We start from the raw sequence: 24,805 nt of genomic DNA, 5'->3' as shown, positions 1-24,805 counted from the left end.
CAAAGAACATTTAGGCAGCAAATGAAGCCTTAGCTAGAAGTAAATCTGAAGTTTGCTCTGCCTCTAACTCATGTTGGATGATAAACACGACAGCTGGAAAGTAGGCAATGTGATAAGACAAGCTAACTAATCAACAGTAACCTATTCAGCATTGCCCAAGCTAGTGCCGTTGCCCATTTCCAACAAAATTACCCAACGAGTTGCACTGTGTGTCATCAGCTTAAGGCCTCATCCACCAAAAACAATCTTTTTTTTGGATTTCCCACGTTATCTGTTTGCCTCGGAGCAAAAGGGAAACATTCTAACTTTGTTTAGCTGCGGCCAACTGCAATATTAGGCAGCGAGTTTTGTGGTGTTCAGGACTTTCTTATAAAAGGTTATTCAGGCTAGTGCAGAGATTTGTAGCATAGTATTTCCGCAAAATGCAACACATTTTTTAATGCTAATGCAATGCTAAGAATAAAAACCTTTTACAGGTGGGTGTGTCACATGATCAGATCAGTTTCATGCTCAGGTGGCATGTTAATCCCAGCTGCGAGTTCAACAGCTTTTACGAGCACACCTCGATTATTGGCATTTGTTAAGGGTTAACAGTGCTCCTGGAAAGCATGCTTCATCTGCTCTCTAATACAGTAGCGCTGAAATCTGGCTGTGCGTAGATAAGCTTCCCATGCATCTGAGCTCACCGAGCCTGGAAATAAAGTTTGCTGATGAGAGGCTGCCCTGAAATGATCGATGATTGGATTTAGCACATATGATTCTGGCTTTGAGAAGAATGTGTCCTCTGCGAGACAGGGTCCTCACTTGTTTTGATATTCTCCAGACCTGCACAATAAATTAAGCACGTTCAGGGTGTAAAAAGGGCTGGATAATACCATTAAAGGGTGGAATGCTTTTCCCTGAAGACAAATGAGGACCATGTGTCAGTTACTCATTTAACTGGAGTGAGCCGAGACTGCTGCTGTATCTTCTCAATCTACAGACACTGAGATTTTTAAAAGACTCGAGTCTTAGTGAGTCCATTACATCTTGATTGATTCTGGAGTGGATGTTTGCACCTGTGATTGCAATCATATTCAGCAAAGAATGTTAAAGGTTGTTGGTATGTCTTCAATAACAATAAATCCTCTTGTTTGTTTGACAGCCATACGATTCATACTTTAAATTGAGACTTTGAAGAATCTATCATGAACAATTCTCTAAAAATAGGGTGTTCATATGTCCTCTTTTTCCTGGACCTGTCCTGGTTGGGATTTCTAAAATGCCTAGGTTTTGGCTTTGTTTTCCATTTGACATCCTCTGTAGTCCATATACATTATATGTAAGCATATTTGCATTGCTTTGCTTTGACCGTTCTCTATAGATCCCACCTCGCAAACCATGAATAGTCGATTATGTACACCTGCACACTACTGGTTAAATTACGTTTCAGTCATTACTTTTAGCATGTATGAAAACAATTGGAAAACAAAGCCAAAATCCAGCCAGGACATGTTTGGGAAAAGAGGACATATGAGTTTTTAAAATAAAGGTCTAGAGAGCAAAATCAATGATGATAAAATATAAGTATGGTGAATTAGATGAGCCCTTATTTTACATGTTATATACTCAAAACTCACAAAAATGTGAAAACATTTTGGGGCTAATTCAACAACCTCAGGCACTAAATATACACAGTAAATGGACTTTGTTTAAGAGAGGCTTTTGTGTATGTTTTGTGTTGATTGTGGCAGCAGTAATTAATCAAATGATGTAGATCAGCATTATATCTGGCCATATATTCAGACATTGGCAGTAGACAGGCCTTCTTTCTACAGTTTAAAGCGATGTGGTAAAGTATGCCAGATTATGTTAGTCTGCTGCATCCTTCAGAACTGGCCCACAAAATGGGGAACTGCACTTTGCAAATTGCATTCGAATCACATATTTTGTGGGAGCGTTTGTGCTATGATCTTATTTGAATAATTTCTTTAGTCATTCAGTCACTAAAATAACACGTATGCAAAGTAAATAAATAAATGGCTCTATCAGTGGCTTTGAATGTTTATTTCTCATTGACGAGGCTATTGGTAGATTTAGAAACAGAAGGGCACTTTGTTAATTGGGCACAGTATTCGACAGATGCCAATAAACTTAAAATGGCCAAATAGCGGTCGATATGTTGACTGTTTGAGATGGAATATAATCAGTCTCTCTAACACGTTCCTTTTCTCTCTTACAGAAAACACGCACTGAACTGCCACAGGATGAAGCCGGCTCTCTTCAGCGTTTTATGCGAGATCAAAGAAAAAACTGGTAAGTCGTTCGCTTACTCTGCCAGTGCACAACTTCTGTGCGGGTTTGCGTCTTCAAGCCGCACTCCCACATTGCTAGTAGATCTTTTTCATTACACCGTATTAATTCTGCATTGACCATATGCAGAGACAGGTGTTTAATAATCATCAGGCTGAATTTATTGTGTCTTTATTGTGTCCCTGTGCTCTTTTTTTTAAATGTTACTCTGGGCTTTCCAGGTGTCTTATTGTATCGCCCACTGCAGTCATTAAGTGTCATAGCAATGGATTCAATGTTTGCATTGTGTGAAATCTCACTTGAATTAATTTCAAAGCTTTGAACGAGCAACAAGTATATTTGCTTTAGTCTCAGTGCTTTCGAGCTTACGTTTCTCATTGTGAACCCCATCCACGCAAACCATCCCGGTCCAAACAGGTAACGGCTCCCGCATCTTAACTCGAAGATCCACAGTGGTCAGTTCTCTGGCAGATCTGCAGCTTTATCCCCTCAAACGAGAGGCTGACAAATTATTAAATATTTATGGAGGCGTGTTGTCATTGTCTTTGTGCCATGGTTTCTCTCGTTTCTTTCCTGTCATATCCTGCAGCTTGAATCCGTCACAGCTTCTGTAACAAGCATGCTCGTGGAATTACAGTGCAAAAATGATGTGCAGCGGTCTGTTTGTGGCAATCTGTCAATAACCCAGTCTTACTTTCCTATAATTGGATGCAAGTAAAGGGTAGGCTAGAGGAATGGGTATCGGGGGTTGTCCCTGTTGCCAAGGCAACCTGCTGTCTTATTTACCTAATGTCATTCACTTTGATTTTTCACATTTAGCTTGCCAGTGGAGAAAGGGCCAGGGAGAAATGCAGCACTAAATGGAAGGTGTTGTCTCCAATGCAGACAGGCGAAGTTAATGGTCAGAATTTTTCCATACATCACTTCGTTTATCGCCAAACTTAATCTACAATCCGTGTTTTACCCTGAAGACTTTGGCGTAAATGAGCTGATTTACTAGATGACAGGAGCGAGGCCATTACTGTCTGATATGAGGCGCGGTTTCGCTGATAAGGCTTGTTTATGGTAAATTAATTGACAAAATACTTTTTTTTTGCACCAAAACTAAAATTCTTTGTATTTGCAATAAATTGAATTTGAGAATTCTAAGTTCCAATATATTTAATGTATTTTAGATTGTTTGTTTATATACAATTTATAATACATTGTTAAATTTTATATAATTTTTATATATTTAATATAGATATAGATATATATATTAGGGCTGTCAATGTTAACGCATGCGATTAATCAAAAAATGTTAATTTTTTAACGCATTAATATTTTAACGCAAATTAATTGTTTGATAAGGTTTGACCCCGACTTCTTGCCGTCATCGCAGCATGCAAGGTAATCATTGCCTGCGTCCCAATGTGCACACTATCCATCCTAAATTCTATGTGATATTAGTAATTTTCAATACTATTTAGGGCAGATAGGGTGGATAGTATGCACATTGGGACGCAGGGATTGTGTGATTATAAGGTGCCAGGCTCGACAAAAGTGAAGCGAATGTGGAGAGAGAGAGCGAGTGCGTCCGAGAGAGAGAGAGAGCGACAGTGCGTGAGAGATATGTATACTCATATGTGATAAGGGTATGTGAAAATGACAGAGCCGTGGGTTGCGGTTTTTTGGGCTACTTTTATAATGTACCGCGGCTGCCCAAAGTATACACATGTGATCGCAAAAGGAAGTTATTACAAACACTCGATGGTGGTTTAACGTGAGTTCTGAGTAAAAGTTGTACTATTAATCTCATAAATTGTCTTATGTAGCATGATGCTAATATTAGCTCTAATGCACCTGCAGAACAGGTCCAATTCTTCTTCATAATGCATTTTATCATAGTACTTCATGTAAGGTCGCAAGAAAATGATTTGTTGTATTTATTTAGAAATACTTTTGATAATAGTTGGGTAAATGTGTACTGGGATTGAAGTGATGTGGATTGGTAAACGTTTTATTGCCAGTATAAAGGCTGATAATGGCTGAATAAAAACAAAAGAATAATAAGGATTATGTCTCATACCTGGCGGAGATGTGAAAGGTTATGTTACCTTAAACTAGTTTGTCATGCATTCCTTTATTTCAACAGATTTACAGGTAAATCCTAGTATTTTAATTTTGTCACATACATACACACACACACACACATATATATATATATATATATATATATATATATATATATATATATATATATATATATATATATATATATTATATATACACTAGTATGTATATGTGACCATGGACCACAAAATCAGTCAAAGGGATCAATTTTTTGAAACTGAGATTTATACATCATCTGAAAGCTTAATAAAAAGCTTTCCATTTCATGTATGGTTTGTTAAGACAGGACTGTATTTGGCTGAGATACAACTATTTGAAAATCTGGAATCTGAGGGTGCTAAAAAAATCTAAATATTGAGAAAATCGCCTTTAAAGTTGTCCAAATGAAGTTCTTAGCAATGCATATTACTGATCAAAAATGAAGTTTTGATCTATTTACGGTAGGAAATTTATGAAATATCTTCATGGAACATGATCGTTATTTAATATCCTAATGAATTTTGGCATAAAGAAAATAATAATTTCATAATTTTGACCCATACAGTGTATTGTTGGCTATTGCTACAAATATACCCAGCGACTTAAGACTGGTTTTGTGGTCCAGGGTCACACAATATATAATATAATATAGTAAGTAATAAAATTTTTAGTATAAATATTATTATAAATGTATAATAATATATAAAACAAATTAATTTAGACATGTCTTGTGCTGCTATTCAGTGACAAAACTTTTAATAAAAATTTATTTAATTGAATTCAGAAACTAAAAGTGTTTGGGAAAAATACAAACACATGGAAAATAAAGGAATTTTATATCCAGGATTGATGGCAGCTGTTTTGTAACCATATTAACGTCTTGTATTGTTTTTGGAAAAATCTTGTTCACTGTGCCAAAAAAAAAAACATTCAGTAGAATGCGATTCTGAATTCGGTTTTCTCAAGTTGATTGAGTTTTAAACATTTAAAAAGTCAGACTAGCATTCGGATAAAAACAACGGCTTATCGCAGTACAACATTTCACAATCCTGTACACTGGAGTTTGCAGAGAATGTATTGTTTTGCTTGAAAATCTGGTCGGACTTTGTCTGAACAGGCCTCCGCTCTGAGTGGAGTTGTGTGGTGGATGGTGTCCATCATTGTGATCAGCACGGCACCCACCTCCTTCCCAGCTCCATATATATATATATATATATATGTGTATATATACCTGCACACTGCCTCTCTCCAAGACTCCCCGCTGCTTTTATGTCCTGCCTCTGGAATGTGAATTAAAGAAGGCAGCCTCCTCTACTGCACATGATTGTAGTGCTGATCAGTAGTCTTTACATCTGTTTTCCACAGTCTCGGTGTGTCTGCCTCTGTCTCACTCTCTCTCTCTCCTGCACCGAACAGCAGGGATAAAAGCGAGCTGGAGCTCAGGCCTTTCCCTGCCGCTGCGGTCTTGTCCTCTCCTCCTCCTCCTCCCTCCTGATGCCTTGCTTCCATTCTTGAAAGAGAAGTCTTGCTCTGAACTCGGGGCTTTGATATGGTAATGGAGGCGGTGGGGAGGTTTAGGGGAGAGTGGGGGAGGGGCATTGAATTCCTCGGAGTGCTGCTGCAGTTGGGAAGATTGTTTTTTATTGTTAAGGAAATGTTCTGCTCAAATGCAAGTCACACTATCCCCCCCACCCTCACATTTCCCCATGTGTTTAACATTAACTTCATGCGCGTGAAATGTAAGATTTGTTAATTAATCTCCTTAGAAACAAATTAAGAGAGGGATGAGGTTTCCGAGCCAATTGTCTCTTCAGTCTTGACCCTCCCCCATCGACTTAAAATGGTTGCAGCAAGTTGATTCTCACCCTTTTCAGCACCCGGACTTTTGTTCTCATCCGTCCGAGGTCACCTGCTTTTGTACTTTCTGTTTCTACAGGTTTTGAATTGTAAATGAAGCTCAGCCAATATTATTATAACTAGTTGATGAGAAACATGGACATGAACTTTTTTTGCCATCAATGTTTTGGGTTAAAATACAGTTTGGCGATTGCAGTGGAAATCTGTGATTCGAACTGTCAAGTCGAAAACTATAGTGGAACAAATTAAAACAAGACACGTTAGGTAAACTTAAAACGAAAATATATAAGCAATATTTATGATTCTGCACTATTTCTGGGTCACTAATCAAAGCACATTTGTGACATTGATCGTGTGAACTCCTCAGATATTCTTGCTTCCACTGAAGCACAAGATGCTAGATCATTCTCAAGATATTGCATATAACACAAATTTATGAAGAATACAAATGCATTTTGTAATTCAGGTTAATTTTCCAATCCCAGTTTTCACTCAAATTGTAAAAAATATCAAATATATTAAAAAGTTCAGAATATAGTTCAAAATAAGGTCATAAAAATTGCATGTTCAGTTTTTCTATGAAAAGAAAAATGTATTTTAATGCATGGCTTATTTTAATGTATTTTGTTTAATTTTCATTCTCATTTTCATTTTCAAGTTTCAGTTTTTCATCTAATATTTGTATTTCATTTTAGCTTTATTTCATAACATTTTTAATCGTTTTAATTAACAATAACAGTTTTTAACATATTTCAATGATTGGATATTATTCTTGTTTAGACTTACAAAATGGTGTATAAACAATTTTATCTCAGAAATTGCTATCAAATTTCACAACCAATTACAAAGAATATTCAAATAAGACATTAAAACAGTAAAAACTGGGCACCAAATGTACTTCCTTTTGTGTCCTGCAACTATGCTTGTGGTACAGATGGAACAGAAATGTCCCATTCAGTTCAGAGAGCTTAAAATCTTGAATCCTGAATTTGTGTTTCGGGAGGTTTTCTGGTTACTCTCTTGGCTCTTCTATAGCTGTTAACTCCCTGGCTAATAGCTGAAAATAGTGAAGTCATGTGATGTTTGTAGAGTACCTACCAGAAGAACCGGCCAGGTCAACTTTACTCATAGTGCATTTCTGCTATTAAAATCTCAGAAACAAATAAATGATTTGGCAGGACCAAGAACACCATGGCCTCAAATAAACCCTGTGCTGCATAAATTAAATGTTGTTTTTTTAATGTTCCCTTTGGTTAATGGTTCTTAAACTATGTTGAATAAGTTTTAAAAAGACAAAATGTCCAGTGCATGTCTGTGTCTTCTTTCATTTCCTGTTTCCATGAAATAATCATGTTTAGTCTCTTGTAGTACTGGTAATTTTTCATTATTAGCAAGAACGCAAGAGTGGTCATGAGAAGAAGAAAAAAAGTCAAAATCCAGCTGACCGTTCAGACATATAAACTTGCCTGACTATGGCTAGTGGTGTTTTAACACATTGTTTTACGTGATGCATGGGTTAAGATTGGCTTGATATCGGTAACTTATCCTGACAGTTTAAGTAGCAAATCATTCAAAGTGCTCAAACAGTTTGCTACCAACAAATGACTTTCCAAGTATTGGAAAACATCAGCCAATAAAGCTATCGCCTGCACGTTGTGTAAAATTTCTAGACCGTTTCCATGTAGATGTATGCAGTGCCACATCAAGCCCATCTGGTTCAGAAAAACGAGCTCAAATCCTTGTTTATAACCAACCTGTATGAACTACATGGTTCTGGTTTCATGGTCTGGTTGGTCAAAGACCTAATTAAGGCTTTTTAATTATCATTCATTTTTGAAAGACCTTAATTTGAACCCTCTTGTAAAATTTTATGAGTTGTTGGAAATCTCCGACTCGTTCTACAAGGCAGAGTCTGCAGGCCTATGGGTAAAGGAGCCAGTGGAGTGTGAGACTTTTTACAACTTAAAGTGCAATAGAGATGAACTCAGCCTCAACAGTTACTCGAACAGACCAAATGTTTGTGCGGCGTGACTAATGCTTTCAACCTGGCCTCAAAATAAACAGCAAAAAATAAATTTTTTAACATGCATACGGCAACCAAATGTGTAAAACCCGAACATCACCATTCGGTAGTGGCCCTATTTAATTCAGTGTTTCTTGTGTGGTGCTCTGTCACTCAATCAGTTTTTCTCTCCTCTGTTCCAGGAGTGAGAAAGATAGAGTGTGAAGGGGGGAGAGGGGAGAGAGAGAGAGAGACAGCGATAGAGAGAGATTGATGAGGCAGTAAGAGCAGCAGTAATTACTCTGTCCATTCCTCAAGCCGGATTGGCAGACGGCTAATATCACACAGACCCCTGGCCCTGACAGGCGCCCCCCTTCCCCCCAATCACAAGGTCCAGAATGGTAGGGGAGAGCGTCACCCCGATACTCAGCTTAATCCTAATGTTGTGTGGGCTGAGCGTCTTTCCTCTCATTACGTTGTTCCTTGAGGAATCAAGCTTTCTCTCAGGACCGGAAAAGCAAAATTGCATGGTGGATTCTTGAATGCAAGGAAACGTTTAAAAAAACACCCAGGCCCTTTGAGTTGATAGGCCAAGTACTTCCTCTGTGCTAATCGCCTAATTTATTGGAAAATGCAATTTGAAGATGACGTGAATTCTCAATTGGCCCTATTTACTGAATGATGGTGCCTGGTCCTATTGTGCACAATTCATCAGCGTGTGATGCGCTCATTTCATCAAAATGTAATAATTTTATGCCTTGCATGTGCTTGCAGCAACTTTTCTGCTGATGTAACCAAGGCTGTGATGAAGTGGAAAAATGTTAACTATTAGCATTATAGAGCAGTGGCTCTCAACCTTTTTGACTCAAAGGTTGCTGGCTCAGGTTCTGAGATGACAACATGAACATCTTTCTAATAGTAGAAAATTACTTCTGGAATTTGTGCTTGACTGCAGGGTCAGAATTAACATGCTGCCTATGGTGAGCATTTATTTTACTTTGCTTGGCAATATAATCTGGTAGAATAGATTTAAATAGTTATTAATAAATGACTAATAAATGCATAATTACCAAACTAAAATTACATGCTCTGAATTATTTTTATATTTTCTTTCTTTTCTTTTCTTTTTCTTATATTATACAAAGATTAAACATAAACAGTCTGAAATGAACCAAATTGCATAAAAATATATTCCAAATTATATTAAAATAAAGTATTCTATGTATATAAATCATCAATTGAATATAAAAGCAAAAAACTGCCAATCTGGGACATATATCTTTAATGGAAAACACTCTGCAGTGGTCGCACCACATGATATTTTCAAATTCAATCAAAATTTACAAGCACAGAATTGGTCATCTAAACAAAAGAAGCTACTTTCCCACAAAAGGACACTATGAAATTTATAATGAAAATAAATAATTGCAGGAAAAGCTTGTTATTCATTGTTTTTTTTGAGGACATACCACATGATATCCAAATGTGGTAACTACCAGCCGTTAAAAAGATTCTTTTTTTTACAAATTTGAAAGCGACTTACAAACCTGTTTGATGCTTCCATGGGTCCTTGGCAAATTGGTATATGATGCAAAGTCTAATCTTTGAATGGATTTCAACATAAAAGTTCCAAAATGGTAGTTTCTTGATGGTCGCACCACATGATATTTCATAAAATGGAAATCATTGTACAAAGTTTTTTTGTATATTAATACGGAAATATAAATACAAATGCTTTGCAATTTTATACAGCATTACAAAACATTTAGGAAATTATGCCAAATAGTGCAGAAAATTAATCTGAATAAATTTAGGGTAATTTCAAAGATGTTTACAAAAAAAAAAGTTATGGCCGGACAGTCGCACCACATGATATTTTGACACCTTGAATAACAGAAATTATAAATAACTAATGTTTTTTGAAAAGTTAAAGTGAGGTCATACATGGGAGAGGCCCTTCATATATATGGCATCTTTTTATGAATTTAAAACCATTTTTAACTGAGAAAATGCAATCGGACAGAAAATTTAGGCGTCACGTCAACAATTAAAATTTTTAATCGGATGATTTTCTGCCATTAATTCAATAATGAATTCAAAAGTAGTGTATTGTGCACTTTATTCATTTAAAAGTACTGCTATATGAACAAACGTGCAATAACATTTTGTTTGCAAACACTTTAAACAAATAAGTAGCTTTTTTATAGCAGTATTCCTTTTACATAGTATCGTTAGCAGTTAAAATATTTCTTGTAAATCTCAGCTTAACCATTAATGTAATCAAATTAAATATAAAACTAAAGCTGTTTGCCACTGCCAGGGTATTAACGTTTTTATCGAAAATATTTTGTAGTTTGTTATAGAAAAACAAGTTATGCTCAGAGTCCAGAGCCTCAATCAAAATATTATAACAGGCACCTTTCCGAATAGAGACCTGCACGATTGTGGGACCCAACGCAACAGTGCGGTACAGGACAACACTTGATGGGCGAGTAGAGTCTCGTATGTATGTGTGTGTGTGTGCGTGTGTGTGTGTGTGTGTGTGTGGATGCGGGAGAATAAGGGTGTACTCCCACTAGGCAATCTTAACCATGCCCGAGCGCATTGTTCAGGTGTAGGGCACTGTTCAGTTTGACTCGGGCGCGTTACACATGTAGTGTGAGCGCTAACCGCGCCAGAGCGCGGAACTTCTGATACGTGCAGCATGATTGCGTGTATATATAGATATTGTGAGAGGGCCTTATGTCACCACGTCCCAAACGACTCAAAATAATAAACCACAAAAGTTAACAAAACAATGCACTCCACTGTGCTGAGCGAGAGCGCTTCTCTGCTGTCTTCACGTGCTATTGGAAACTTCTTGTTTCCCACTTTCTCACAACTTTGGGGAAGTCGTGGCCTAATGGTTAGAGAGTTGGACTTGTAATCCAAAGGTTGTGGGTTCGAGTCTCCGGCCGGCAGGGATTGTAGGTGGGGGGAGTGAATGTCCAGCGCTCTCTCCACCCTCAATACCACGACTGAGGTGCCCTTGAGCAAGGCACCGAACCCCCAACTGCTCCCCGGGCGCCGCAGCATAAATGGCTGCCCACTGCTCCGGGTGTGTGTTCACTGCTGTGTGTGTGTTCACTGCTGTGTGTGTGTTCACTGCTGTGTGTGTGTTCACTGCTGTGTGTGTGCACGTTGGATGGGTTAAATGCAGAGCACGAATTCCGAGTATGGGTCACCATACTTGGCTGAATGTCACTTCACTTATGAAGTCGTGATTACGAGCTCGTTGCATTCTTTTCTGTTAAAAATATCAGTGAACAGTGGGTTTGCCTAAATAATTTTATTGGGAGCATTCATGTGAACGCAGCTGTAGTCTTACGCTTACCCCAAATGCTCTCATCCCAAGCCAGTGCTACTGATCAACATCCCACCCCTCCAGTGACCCATGGTTTGTCTGTATGTGTATTCAGAGCCAGTAAGCAACAGGCTTTCATAATAATAATAATAAATAAAAACTGTTAACGCGCGATAAAATAATTGTCTGCATTAATGTGTTAATGTGATAATAATATCCAGCCCTAATATAAATTTATACATAATTTTTAACAAAATCTTTTTTTTCCCCACAATTTCTGATTAAACATTTTAGAGTTTGGCATAACTAGAATTAATGTACTATATTTATTATAAAATGGCAATGGAGTTATTAGATTTTAATATATATAGACAGAGCGAGAGAGCTGGATATTGATGTATAGATACATAGATATTAGGGCTGGGCGGTATTATATCGAGTTTGTACGATATATCGATATATTTTTTTATAAGCAATACGGTATGAAGCAATACCGTTAATATCGATATACAGTAGCTTGATACGAGCGCATCTGAAAAAATATCTAGGGAGGACACACACTGAACTGTTGCGGAGAAAGTGCATAATACAATTTGTTCTAAACATGTGACAAACTTTATATGAAGGGCTTTAAAAAACTTGTGTATAGTAGCCTATAGTTTGTAGTTTCAGTTTAAAGCAGCTTGACAGGAAGGCTGCGTGTGCCGCTGACAGAGATTCTACTCGCGCTATTTAATGTGTTTGAGATGTGCTGTTTTCCTTAATGCATAAATTACATTTCACAGGTATATTCTCCATCTGTAAATGTTAGAAAGCCATGGAAATATTTCCATTTTTGCTGTCAGAAGTGCTTGAGCCTTTTGCTTTGCGATTCTCCGCTAAACTTAACTTCGTTTAGAACTAGCGCCACCGCGCACATGCACACCAAACAGACAGAGTGCAATGAAATAGGAGTGCAATAACTCCGACTAAAATATACATTTGCTGAAATATTTGTAGTTGGACAATATATGTGACATTTTAAACGAAGAATTTTAAGAATTTTAAACCTACAAGTAAGTGTATTTGTATGATAGCACTAACTGTAATGTGTAATGGGGTAATCAAAATAGAATGTTTTACTCAGTCTGTGCTTTTTTTATTATTTTCATTTTTAGTTTAGTAAACTTCTGCTTTAAAAGCATTATTTTAGTTTTTATATTGCAATGTTAGAAGAATGTCCCCGGTTGAGAACCGTTGCTCTGGACTAAATATTTCCTCTATTTATTTTCATCTAGAAGCATTTTAAATCACGTAATTTCATACGTTTTGAATGTTATCTTCAATAGGGATGCACCAAATGTTCGGCAACCGAAATTATTCAATAATAAGCAAAAAGACAGAATAAATTGTACCAAACAATGACGTGACACGATCAAATAGATTCGCTCGCTAATGCACCAAACATGCTGGCAGTGTGGAAGCATTTAAAACTGTCCGAAAAAGACAAAAAATCATTACAAGCACCGACAGAGAGAGACTGTTTAGCACTGCATTGCATGTCTTCGATGAGATGGTTGTTGCTGATTAATGTATGATGATTGAAATCGTGAAATGGCCTTAACTGTAAAACCTTATGTTTTCTAATATACACACGTATTGCATGTATTCTGACAGCGCTGCATGAGCTCATGGACCAGGGTTCAAAGTCCAAAATGCGACGAAAATCTGAGCCGAAGCAGTGTTACTCATCAGTTGCTTAGTAACATTTTTATGAATTTTTACAAGGCATGTGACAATGCGATACATGCAACAAACATCTTTCCAAATTTGTAATGAGAATCATTTATAAATCTGCTGTTGTCAACAAAAAGAAGCACTGAGATCTTCCTGCGGGTTTCTGCCAAAATAAAAGCTGAGAAAAAGCAAGAACTCCATCGATGTTAGTATTGTAATTTTACTGTTGTTCTGTGAAATAAAAAAGTTAAAATAATAATAATGATCATTACAACCGCTCATTAATACATTTATTATAGCATTCACACATAGTGTTCAGACTGGGATCTGAAATATTTTCTAAACTTTTGAAAGAATTATCTTCTGCTCAGCACTGTTGCATTTATTTGTACAGTAAAAAATGCATGCCTGAATTAAGAAGGGGGGTCTCAAAAATGGACAAAAAAAAATATTTTACTAACTTATTAATTTTAATTGTAAGTTAAATTGTGCTTCGTTGGTATAATGTCTGCTAGAATGTTAAAAAATGTTAATTGTTGAGTAAATATTTTTAAATTGTTCTTTTGTTCGATTTTTTTTTTTTTTCTTTGAAAAGCAAGACAAAAAAGTACAAAGCACATTTTGGCTTTTTAATTATGCAATGGTGAAAAAAATTGGAAAAATACCGTGTTCGGGATTCGTTCTTCAGCCCAGTGTTTCATTTTGTTCGGGTTTGGCTTCGGCCAAGAATTTTCATTTCAGTGCATCCCTAATCTTCATCACAAAAAATATCAAAAACATCATGACCTCCGTGCTAATTAAAAATGTTGCATCCTTATTTTTTAAATTGTATGTAGACAAATCCTGTGTAGTTTTTAGGAGCAGAGTTTGAGTAGAATGTGGTTTTCGCTCTCTTACACACCCTCATTTTGTGTCTACAGAACAGGATTAAGTACTCGAAAGAAGAGCGACAACTGTATTTAGCTGCGGTGTGTGTCAAAACTCATGGAGATGTCCCTCAGTCTGCTGGTCTGGGGAGCAGTGTTTGAAAGAAACCCATGTCTCTTTAATTAAAGATATGTAAATGTGGCCTCAGCTGGATTACATTAGCTGGCTTGGCTTTGGTGGGGTGGGAGAGAGTCAGAGCCCAACACCTAATCCAGACTAATTAAGGATTAATTACAATTGATGGGAGCCTTCCATCCCTGTGTGGAGGTCCTCACCGCAGTCTGTGACTAATCTGGAGTGCTGGAGAGGGGATTTAAGCAGGGGTGATCTGTCAGTTTGCTCTGAGCTCCTCTCACTTTAAGCTTCTCTTGAGAGAGGGAGTTTCGAGTTTCTACGCATGCCATTTGGATCGAGGCATTGGCCTTTTGTTAAACTACAATAATCTGTTTGTCTCACGCAAAGGTGTTAATGCAAACTCGCTCTATAATGTAGGTTAAGATGGACAGATGGCTAGTTAGTGGTGGTTGCTATGGCTCAAACATAGGGTTAGGGATTTGAATAAACCCTCTTACCTCAATTATAAGCTTTCAGCGAGTAACGCATCCTGAACCAGTTGCACTACAGACTTGAATGCAAGCTGGCAAGAGGTGCAATATTACTTTTGTGAGAAGTGTAATGTGATATTTCTTTAAAATGGGTGAAAAAAAATCATTTGGGATTTTAATATTTTCAAATAAGTCTTTTATGTTCTCAGAGGCTGCAGTTATTTGATCAAAAATAAATTATGAAATATTTTTTTTTCAATTTAAAAGAACTATTTTGTATTTGAATATTTTAAAATGTAGTTTATTTCTGACGCAGTGCTGAATATTCAGCATGATTGCTCCAGTCTTCGGTGTCACACGATCCTTCAGAAATCACTCTAATATCCTGATTTACTGCTCAAGAAACATTTCTTATATATGCTATTCTTTTGAACTATGTCTGTACTTTTTGATCAATTTAATGCACCCTTGCTCAATAAAAGTATCAATTGCTTTTAGGGCTGTCAAATTGGCTGAAAAACTACATTTGAATTTTGTACTAAAATGTTTTTAATATTCAAATTATATTCAAATTTAAAAGGCATATTTTCAGTTAGGGGGGAAAAAACTTTTGGCTTCTCTCCTGAGGCCACAAGAGGGCGCATCGAGCAAAATATTACCGTACTGATGCATGTTTCTTCAAAGCAATAAGAAAACAAGACTATCTTTGAAAAAAGTGCATAAAGTTTAAAATAAAGTTTATAAACCATATATAATTAATTCCGTTGCTTACACAATTAGAAACAGCAAGCATCATGCAAGTATGTATAGTTTAATACAAAGGACCGAAAACAAACAAAGAGTAGCCTACTTTTTTCGTTTAAAAACATGAGATTCATTGGGATACAGAAAAACCACCATAAAGTCTCGAGACATGTTTTTTTAAAAGTTGAACTTGCATTAATTTTACATGGCTTTCTAAACATGGCGCTCTCTTGTGTGAGATGCGAGGTCAACGGTGATAGATGTCCCTATAGAAAATCCGATAGTATGTGTTCTGTGTGAACGACTTGGCTTCAGTTTTGAGGTAAACAACATCTTCTCCGCATTGATGTTCTTTTTGGGTTCAACTGGATAGGCTAAAAAAAAGCATTAAAATGCAACGGCACCTACATCGTCATCGCATCTCGTGTGTCACTGATAAGGCTGCCTGAATGTGGATTTTTATTTTAAATTCGACAAATATTTTAAATTGGAATTGTTTTTTTTTTTTTTTTTTTTTTTTTTTTTTTGACAGCCCTAATTTTTCTTAAAAAAATCCTGACCCCAACATTTTAAATATTAGTGTACATTGATAAAGAGACCATATTCATATATAAATAGACCAAGGTCCAGACTATCATTTAAGACTTGGAGATGGGCTCGTTAGCCTTGGGCCTGTAAGCACCAGCTAAAATACCTTTGCAAGTGCATAAACAACATGCTCAGGTGGCAGTTGCATTTATGTTGGGCGATATGCTCCATAGTCATATTGTCCTGTTGTCAACCTGTGAGATCACGAATACACAATATTATTTTGATTATTTACTTTGAGTCATGGCTGCAGAGTGAACCAACTCCAGGACACGGATAAAAGCAGCCAAATCTAAGGTATTAACTACACATTATATATTTTTATTCAAGTAGCATATGGATGTTATAAAATATTTTTAATGTGACTGAATCTGTATTTAACATCATTTAAATAGAAACATTGGAAGTTACTAATTTTAATGTTTACGTTTCCTCAGTTGTTCAAACAGCTACAGAAAACGAGCAAAGAACATTTACATTACCAAAGACCATCATCACTGACTTCAGTCTAGCATGAGTATATGTACTTTAAAAAAACACTCCCGTTATAATCAGTGAAGCTGTCTCTTATACTCTTATACATCTCACGTACATCTGCACTTTGTTGTTTATGATGAGAGAATTCACGAGTGAGCAGAGTTCAGTCAGTGAGTGCGCACACGAAAACAACAAAACTCTGCTATTTCAGCGATGACTCATCTGAATGCCTCTGATTGGCCACTGCATTCATAAGCTCAACATAATTGTGTGTGATTGGTTATAACATGCAACACTGTAAAAACACGGAAAAAGAAATATGGTTGAACAAATAAGCCCTAATATTAATTAGGCTAGATAATAATAATAATAATAATAGCCTGATAATAATAATCCTCTTGTTATTGTCAAAGGCATCAGCCACTGTCAATACCACTGACTATTGTCGATACACGATACTATCGTCTATTTGCATAACCCTAAGTTGCATTAAAAGTTTAGACCAGACTTACAAGTTAGTCATTTTATTTTTATTTTTTTCCTTTAAGACTGATCATAAATTTTAAAATTTGTTTACATAGAAATGTAAATTAGTCTAAGTGGAATCCAAAAAACTAAAAATGATTACCCCTTGGCTAACTGCTAGTTAGTCATCCTAGATTTAAGACACCATCTTAACATAGAGGCTATGTTTATAAAACTGGCCCCAGAACACCTTAACAGCTGCACAGCAACATCCTGGCAACCACCCACAAAATTCTGTAAATGGGATGGCAACTTTTGCATTGGTATTTTAAGGTGAAGGTGTCTCCAGATTAGTGTTGTCAAAAATATCGATATTTCGATAAATATCGATACTGAAATATCTGAACGGTACCAATATTAATTTCCCGAAGTATCGATACACCGATACTAGCCGAGCTGTCACTTTCACTTCTCTCCAAAGGTGCGTGGACCAGCACCACACGTGACCGCACTCGTCTCCTTCGCTCTGGTTAAATAGCAAAAGTGAAGTGAATAGAAAGATGACTGCTCTGGTTGTTAAAGAACACAGCAGGAGCGCTATCTGTAGGGATCTATGATCTCCGCGATGCAGAGAACGCCACGGAATCCAGTCATAAACACGGAATTTACAGTTTAACGTGGAATGTCACGGAATTTGTCAAAGTTTGGATGAATTAATCAAAAGTAGGTCATTACACTTAAATCAAATAGCGATATGGACTAGTATCTGTAAATATTAAGCTGCAAAAGTGGATTTAAATATGAATCCTGCATGTTCTGCGCGTCTCTGTGTGAATGTGCTGCACCTGCGGTTTTGTTTATGTGGCGCTCGCGGTGATTTCAGCGTCTGCCGTCTCAATGAGGACATAAATACATCAACAATATCTCCAGAACTGATCTGAAAGGCACTTTACGAGCATTTTACCATTTAATTTGAGTAAAACTAGCGTCATATCATACACACACAGAACTTTAGAAGTATTCACGGCAACCCGTCAAAATAAAAGTTCGGTTTAACTTAGCCTATTAAAGACCGTGTGCCAGAAATAGGCTATATTACTATTATTTAGTAGAATGTACATAATACTACTACTTACTACTACTGTTAATTTTTTTAAAAGAAATAATCACAAAATATTTTTATTTTAATAGTAAATCCCCTTCATTTGCCAAAAATGTAAATGTTTAATTTTCATTAATTCAAATATAAATAAATTAAAATAGTTTTATGCCTTCATCTGATATCCAGTAAAATTTAAAAACACAACACAGAATTTCTGAGGGGGAAAACACATTTCATAAGGCTACTGTAAGAATAAATAAAAATAGTTTGTATGCATTCAAATAATAGACATGCTAAAACACAGAATTTGGTAACAATAAAACATAAGGTGAGAAAAAATAAAACATTTCATACGGCCCTAAACGTGTCATTTTTGTTACACTTTTAATAAATTAAATGTTAAATTGTATAATTTTCATGATTTTAATGAATTAGACATGCTTTTAGATTAATAGCATTTAATTTGACCATAAAAAAAAAAAAAAAGAGTCCAGAAAAATTCAAACGGAAAAAAAACGGAATCCAGAAAAATTTTTATGGAAAAAATTGAATGTAGAAAAAAATAAAACGGAATTTGGGGAAAAATAAAACGGATTTCATAAGGCCCTATATCTGGAAATATTTTGGTTATGAAGCAAATGAGAATATCAACAAATAGAACTTTGGATTTTAATAAGTACATGTATTAGTAAACGTTAGTTTCAATTAACATTTAACTAAGATTAATAAAAGATTAATAAATAAATCAACAAATGCAGTACCTCAAGACATTTTTTTATATAAAATATACCGCATGTTCTCGACTTGTTACATTTATCTTTAAATTAAAAAAAATACCCCCTTAATGTTGTGGCAGTTTTTTTCTCCGTGGTATCGAAAATGGTATCGAATATCGATATTTTTCAAGGTATCGTATCGAAGTTAGAAATTCCAGTATCGTGACAACACTACTCCAGATGGGCCGACATTGAGCGGTGGTGGTCATGCGGCAGCCTGGCTAGCGTCATCACCTATTCCTGATCCTCATCCGCCTTCCTTCCAACATTTCCTGTACTCTCTTTACTCCTATAAATAATAAAAAAGGCCAAAAATAACACACAAAATGTAGTTTTACGATTGCATGAAGAGCAAGAGGCAATGCAGTAAAAGCTTAAGCGCTGCAGCTGTGGCAGTCTCGTCGTCTTACTTGAACATGCTGTGCCATTCACCTGTACACATGGCACAATGCAGTCTCTCTCTCTCTCTCTGTCTGTCTGTCTGTCTGTCTGTCTGTCGGCCTGAGCTGCAGTGGGCTAAGGTTAGTTTACACTCCCCCTCAGCGCATCCAGCTGTCACTCTTCCCGGCCCTGTTTGCCTCTGTCATATTTTTCGTTCGCTCGTTATAAATGGGAGCCGCTCCTCTGATCTATTGCTTAATTGCCACCTAATTTGCATAACAGTGCAAATTAACGACCTCTCAAATGAGCGTTCATTTTTCACAAGGTCTTTAGGAGCTCCTTAAGAGGTGGTGCTAATTAGCACAGGAGGCAGCTGCGCTGATGAGTCGGGGAGCGGGCGAGAGGGGGGCGTGTCGGTAGGACGTATCGCCACGGCAACAGCCTTCTTCCTCTTCTTCCTCCCAGAGTGAAGTCCTCTGCGGAGACTTCTTTTGTCCTCTGCCCTGCGTTTCACCTGACCGCACTGAGCTGGTGGAGTGTGTTCCCCTGCGTGATCTTGTTTGACCGGTCTCTGCGTGCCGAGCGAAGCCTGTTGTACGCCTCTCTGGTCTATGAAATGCTAGTTTAATTAATTAAGAGCTGATAAATGACAAGTCAGAGCAGACGGCATGTTTGCCTAAGGTAGGAGCGCTATTCACACCCTAATCGTATCCTCCTCTGTTGACGGTGACCAATCGCCGCTCCTCACAGGGCGTGGACGGGCCCATGTGTGTGTGCCACTGGGTGCCGCTAAATAGGCCCCGCAGACGCCACTTAACCTGAGCTGCTTACAACAGGAACTTACCGGTAGATTTTGCAACTTTATACCACCCTGGCACTCGCTCAAGAAGCCCTGCGCTGGCTGACGCATTCTCTGCAATGTTGTCAGCGTTTTCTTTTGGTTTCTGGGTTTGTCCGAATCTTTGGGCATGTGTTGTCATTCACTGCCTAAGTTGCTTAAGTGATTTTGGCAACCATTAACCCTGGTAGCTTTACCAGCACAGTGAATTGGCTGCTGGTAAGCCGGTTGTTTATTCAGCACTGATTCTGTGTCTGAAGTTAGGGCTTGTTTTGGGCTCTCTTTCTAGTTTTTCTGAAGCCGACGCAGCTGCAGGTCTTCTTAAGAACTCGTGGTGAGGTGCGTTTGGATCTGCAGTTGGACTGCGACTTACATTTTAATGTGCGTGAAAAGCTCTGCGTTTCCTTAGAATTCACAACAGGAACTAAACTAAGGAATTAAATATGCATGTGTTGTAATTTCAGGAAGTATTTCTATAAAACTTTCAGAAATATGCATTGGTCATGCTCAGGAATTTAAATGAACAGAGTGCTTAAAATCAAGATGTTAGGGAGTTTTTTTTGTTGTTGTTTTTTTTTTAATGATTTCCGTCAAATGATTTTATCGAATGTCTTTAGCAAAACAACCAATAGCATAAAATCTCACAGAAGGCATTGTCTATGCTCACTGATGTTTGTGCCACTAAAACTCTGTCAGTTCCTGGAGGATGATGGTGTCATGATCGTGTTTGTCAGTTAAATTGATATTACAAAAGTTAACAGGATGACAAGTGTTATTGAGGATGCAGGAATACATGTTTGCGATTTAAGGTCAGTTTGCTGTCATAATTCTGGAAGTAGTCTCAAATGTTCATCAAGACTACGTTTATTTGATACATCAAAAAATAAGGTAAATCAGACATTTTAAGAAATACTATTATGATATAAAATAACCGTTTTCTAGTTTAATGTTTTAAAATGTCATTTATTCCTGTGATGCAAAGCTGAATTTTTAGCATCATCACGCCTGTCTTCAGTGTCACATGATCCTTCAGAAATCATTCTGATATGCTCAAGAAACAGTCCTTATTATTTATGTTCAAAACAGGTGTGCTGCTTAATATATTTATGGAAATATATTCAAATAAATAGAAAGTTCAAAAGAACAGAAATATTTTGTAACATTTTAATGCGGCAGTCTTTGCCAAGTAAAAGTGTTAATTTCTGTAAATAATTGACATCAATTAAAACAGTGTTCCCCAAAAACATACAGCATTTTTATAGCAAAAGGTATCAAATAAAGAAACACCAGGAATATCTAGTATTTACACAGTATTTGAAGAGTGTGTGTTATTGGGGACATGAAAATGCACTGCGTAAAGTAGGAATGACCCTCGTATTTCACTTCGACTGTAATGGCACTGCAGTCGTTTTTGTTTTGAAGATAAATTCCCCTTATTTACATCCCACTTAGCTCTCAGGTTAGCATGCTTGTTTGCGTCTATGTGGGCGTGCTTTTCAGCGCGCACAGATCCCTCCCCCGTTGCGTTCGCCTTCCTCCTTTTGATTTATTGGCTGTTGCGGTCAGAGCGTTGTCATTTCCTAAGTGTCGCCCCACACTCGTTTGCAGCCCACCGCGATCATCTTCAACTCTTTCTTTCGCGTTCTCTCGTTCACGCTCTCCCTGCCCCCTCTGCTTTTCCATCTCTGGCTGCTCTCCTCCTCGCTATTTTATCTCCTCCTGCGACTCCCTTTTGCTGCTTTCCCCCCACAATTCTCCTCTTTTTCTCTCCTTACCTTCTCTTCCCCCCTTCTGCTCCCTCGCGCTCTCCCAGTGAAAGGCTGAGAATACCCAAGGGAGCTGATGCAATTAAAATGCTAATCCTGTCTGTCTACAGAGAGAGGTAGAGGGGGGGCTGACAGCATGAGGGATTGCGGCTCACATGGAGAACTCGACTGAAATGGAGAACAGAGGATGGGGGGAGGTGGCTGGGGGCACAGAGAGAAAAGGAGGCGGGGTATGACGTGAGAGCAGCCCAAGCCAAAGGAGGAGGGAGGGTGAGCGAACCGAGGTACAGAGAAAAAGACAGACGAGGCCCGAGCGAAGGCGGCCGACACAGCTGTGATGGACTGTTTCTCCAGTAATGCACAGAAAATGGCAGCATTAATGTACTGCTTCCAGCAGCAAAGACAATACCTTCATCTGCTCTTAACACGTCACCTGTGCCGTACCTGCGCCTGATTATATATGCGCTCGAACCCAGCCGGGTGCTCTGAATATTTCATACCGCTCGCTGGCTTTTTCCGCTCGGCTCTATTGCACGTTTTCCTTCGCAAATGAGGGAATTCCTCGCCGCGAGGAGGGGCGTGCGTTCGCACCGATCAATCATAAATTTAATAGAAAGATATTAGTGCAACTTGGACAGATGCAGGGCATTAAAATATACATTATCTCATTAGCATGGCGGTGTGTTTGTATTAATGAAGTGTGCTAATTGAAAGATGTAACAGGCTGGCTTTATTAATCTTCTTAAAGACATACAAACATTGAGATGCGGTGGCTTTTCTGGCTTGTAATATGTTCGGGATTCAGAATGAAGCTGTAAGCGTTTACCACAAAGCTATTATAAAACGTATCCAGCCACTTTATTCATTATGAGGGGTTTCGAAATCAAGGCTCATGAATTGAAATATAAAGGGGTGTTAGAAATTTCAAGGGGTCCATATCATCATGTTGTGGGTTATTTGTGCAATTATCAGTAATCGCATCATAATTGAGATAATTAGGCTAAAGAAAAGGCTGTATGCTTGAGGGATTGGGCTGGAGGCAGAGCTCTTAATAGATATTGTGGGTGATACTCTTTGGGGAGGTGGTAAATTTCACTCTATTGATTGTGGGGCTGTGGTCGTAAAAACAACGAGCCTCCCCTCACCCATCAGAATACACACGTACACGATGAGCCTGGGTCACAATCCAGGAAAACAGGTGCGTTTTGAGTTTAGGCGAGACACACGCTTTACTACACGAGTGCATACGGTCTTTTGTTACTGTGACACTGACAAACCTCAGTACTTCCGGAGGGTGATTTCAGATTAAATGTACAGTTAAATCAGATGTGATGTTCAGTTCACTAGCTGTAAACGTCAACAGTCTAACTAGCATTCTCAGCTATTGTTTTTAAACTGTTGCTCTGCCTTAGTTGATATAAAAGGGAAAACTGAGAGACAGAGCACTATAGCACCCCTTGTGGTAATACTGAGAATGCTTTACAGTAATTTACATAATCATTTAAACTAATTTAACCCTTGAATAAATGACTGTTTTTGTAAAAAGATTTGTTAGCACAGATATTCACATTCTGTTTAACTTAATTTCTGTCTTTTGTTTTGCAATAAATTAAATAAATATTTAAATAATTTACCTCCAGAATGAGCTTTTAAAAAGCATAATTCTATCTTTTGTTTTATAAAAACAATATTAGTAATCATTTAAATAATCATTGTAATTTACCAGCAGAATGAATGACAGTTCAAAGTTTTTCTTTTTTGTTTTATAATGACAATAAATAATTATTGAAATAATTTCCCGCCAGAATTAACTTAAAGCATGTGTTTTTCTCTTTTATAATAATAATAATAATAATAATTATTATTATAAAAATAATTACTGACAGGAATTATGAGTTAGGAGTATTTGATGAAAAAGGAAATATTTCTAAATGGATATGTTTTTCTCTCTTTTGTTTTATTATATTAATTTTAGTAATTAATGACATTTACTTCCAAAATGAACAACGCAGAGTTTAAAGTTATTAATAAAACGTGGGGCAAAAAGGAAAATCTCACTGGGTTTCGCATTTCGAATGTAATTTTTAGTTTTTTGTGTTTTAAACCATTGACTAAATGCATGAAATCTTATGCTACAGTGTTATTTTCTATTGTTCCTGTGAAATGAATAAATAGTTTGACTTCATATCACGTATGAAACAACAGTATGCTATGCTCACATGGTGTTATTCACAAAAATAATCTTACTGCCGAAATCACTTTGAAGCAAACTTAATGTACTTGAGAAAAAGTGTTCTTTCATTTTGTTTGACTTTGGGGAGTTTTGCTGGCTGAAAAACAGAGGTAAAGGGAGGGATGGTGAATCGGGGTCATTAGTTCAGGCGGCTGGGTCTGCTGCATTCCTGAGCTCAGAGAGGGGGAGAAACGAAAGATGGAATGTGACTCAGAGAGAAAGAAAGAGGGAGGACCTGAGTGGAGGGACCCTGAAGGGGCAAGCAAGAACAAGAAAAAAAGAGCCGCTTGCCAAGGGAAAGAAAAAGTTTTCAAAAATGAGGAGGGGGGGGGGGGGGGGGCTGGAAACAAATTCTGTGCTGTTATTGGGGGAGGGTATGAGCTGAAGTCATTAAATGTGTTATCAGTTAAAGGGAGGATGGGAAATACAGCTTTGATTTCAGCGGGGATGGTACAGACAGAACATCCACAGATGTAATGCTGATTGCTTCCAACAAATGGCCTTTTAGTCGCACTATTTGTGTTTGAAAGTTTCTCTTTCTTTCAATTCACTTACAAAACAAACCGCTGTGCTTACATTAAACTATTCAGATCTACTCAACATTCTCTGGAGAGCTTCTTTTAATCTGTTTAACCCTTATGATCTAAAAGATGTACCTAAAG

General features: G+C 37.4%; 1 protein-coding gene across 6 annotated transcripts in view; it reads left to right on the top strand.

The window, feature by feature from the left end:
• LOC306857936 (pre-B-cell leukemia transcription factor 1-like) overlaps positions 1-24,805 on the top strand; it is a 45,450-nt gene that overhangs the window by 6,000 nt on the left and 14,645 nt on the right. For all 6 annotated transcript variants that reach the window (XM_079398223.1, XM_079398222.1, XM_079398219.1 and 3 more), the window contains one exon: positions 2,222-2,295. In XM_079398223.1, the coding sequence (XP_079254349.1) occupies positions 2,222-2,295 (74 nt within the window). The remainder of the gene's footprint in view (positions 1-2,221; positions 2,296-24,805) is intronic.

This window comes from Barbus barbus (assembly GCF_936440315.1).
Source record: "Barbus barbus genome assembly, chromosome: 3".
NCBI lineage: Eukaryota > Metazoa > Chordata > Actinopteri > Cypriniformes > Cyprinidae > Barbus > Barbus barbus.
This window is presented reverse-complemented; position numbering and strand designations above follow the sequence as displayed.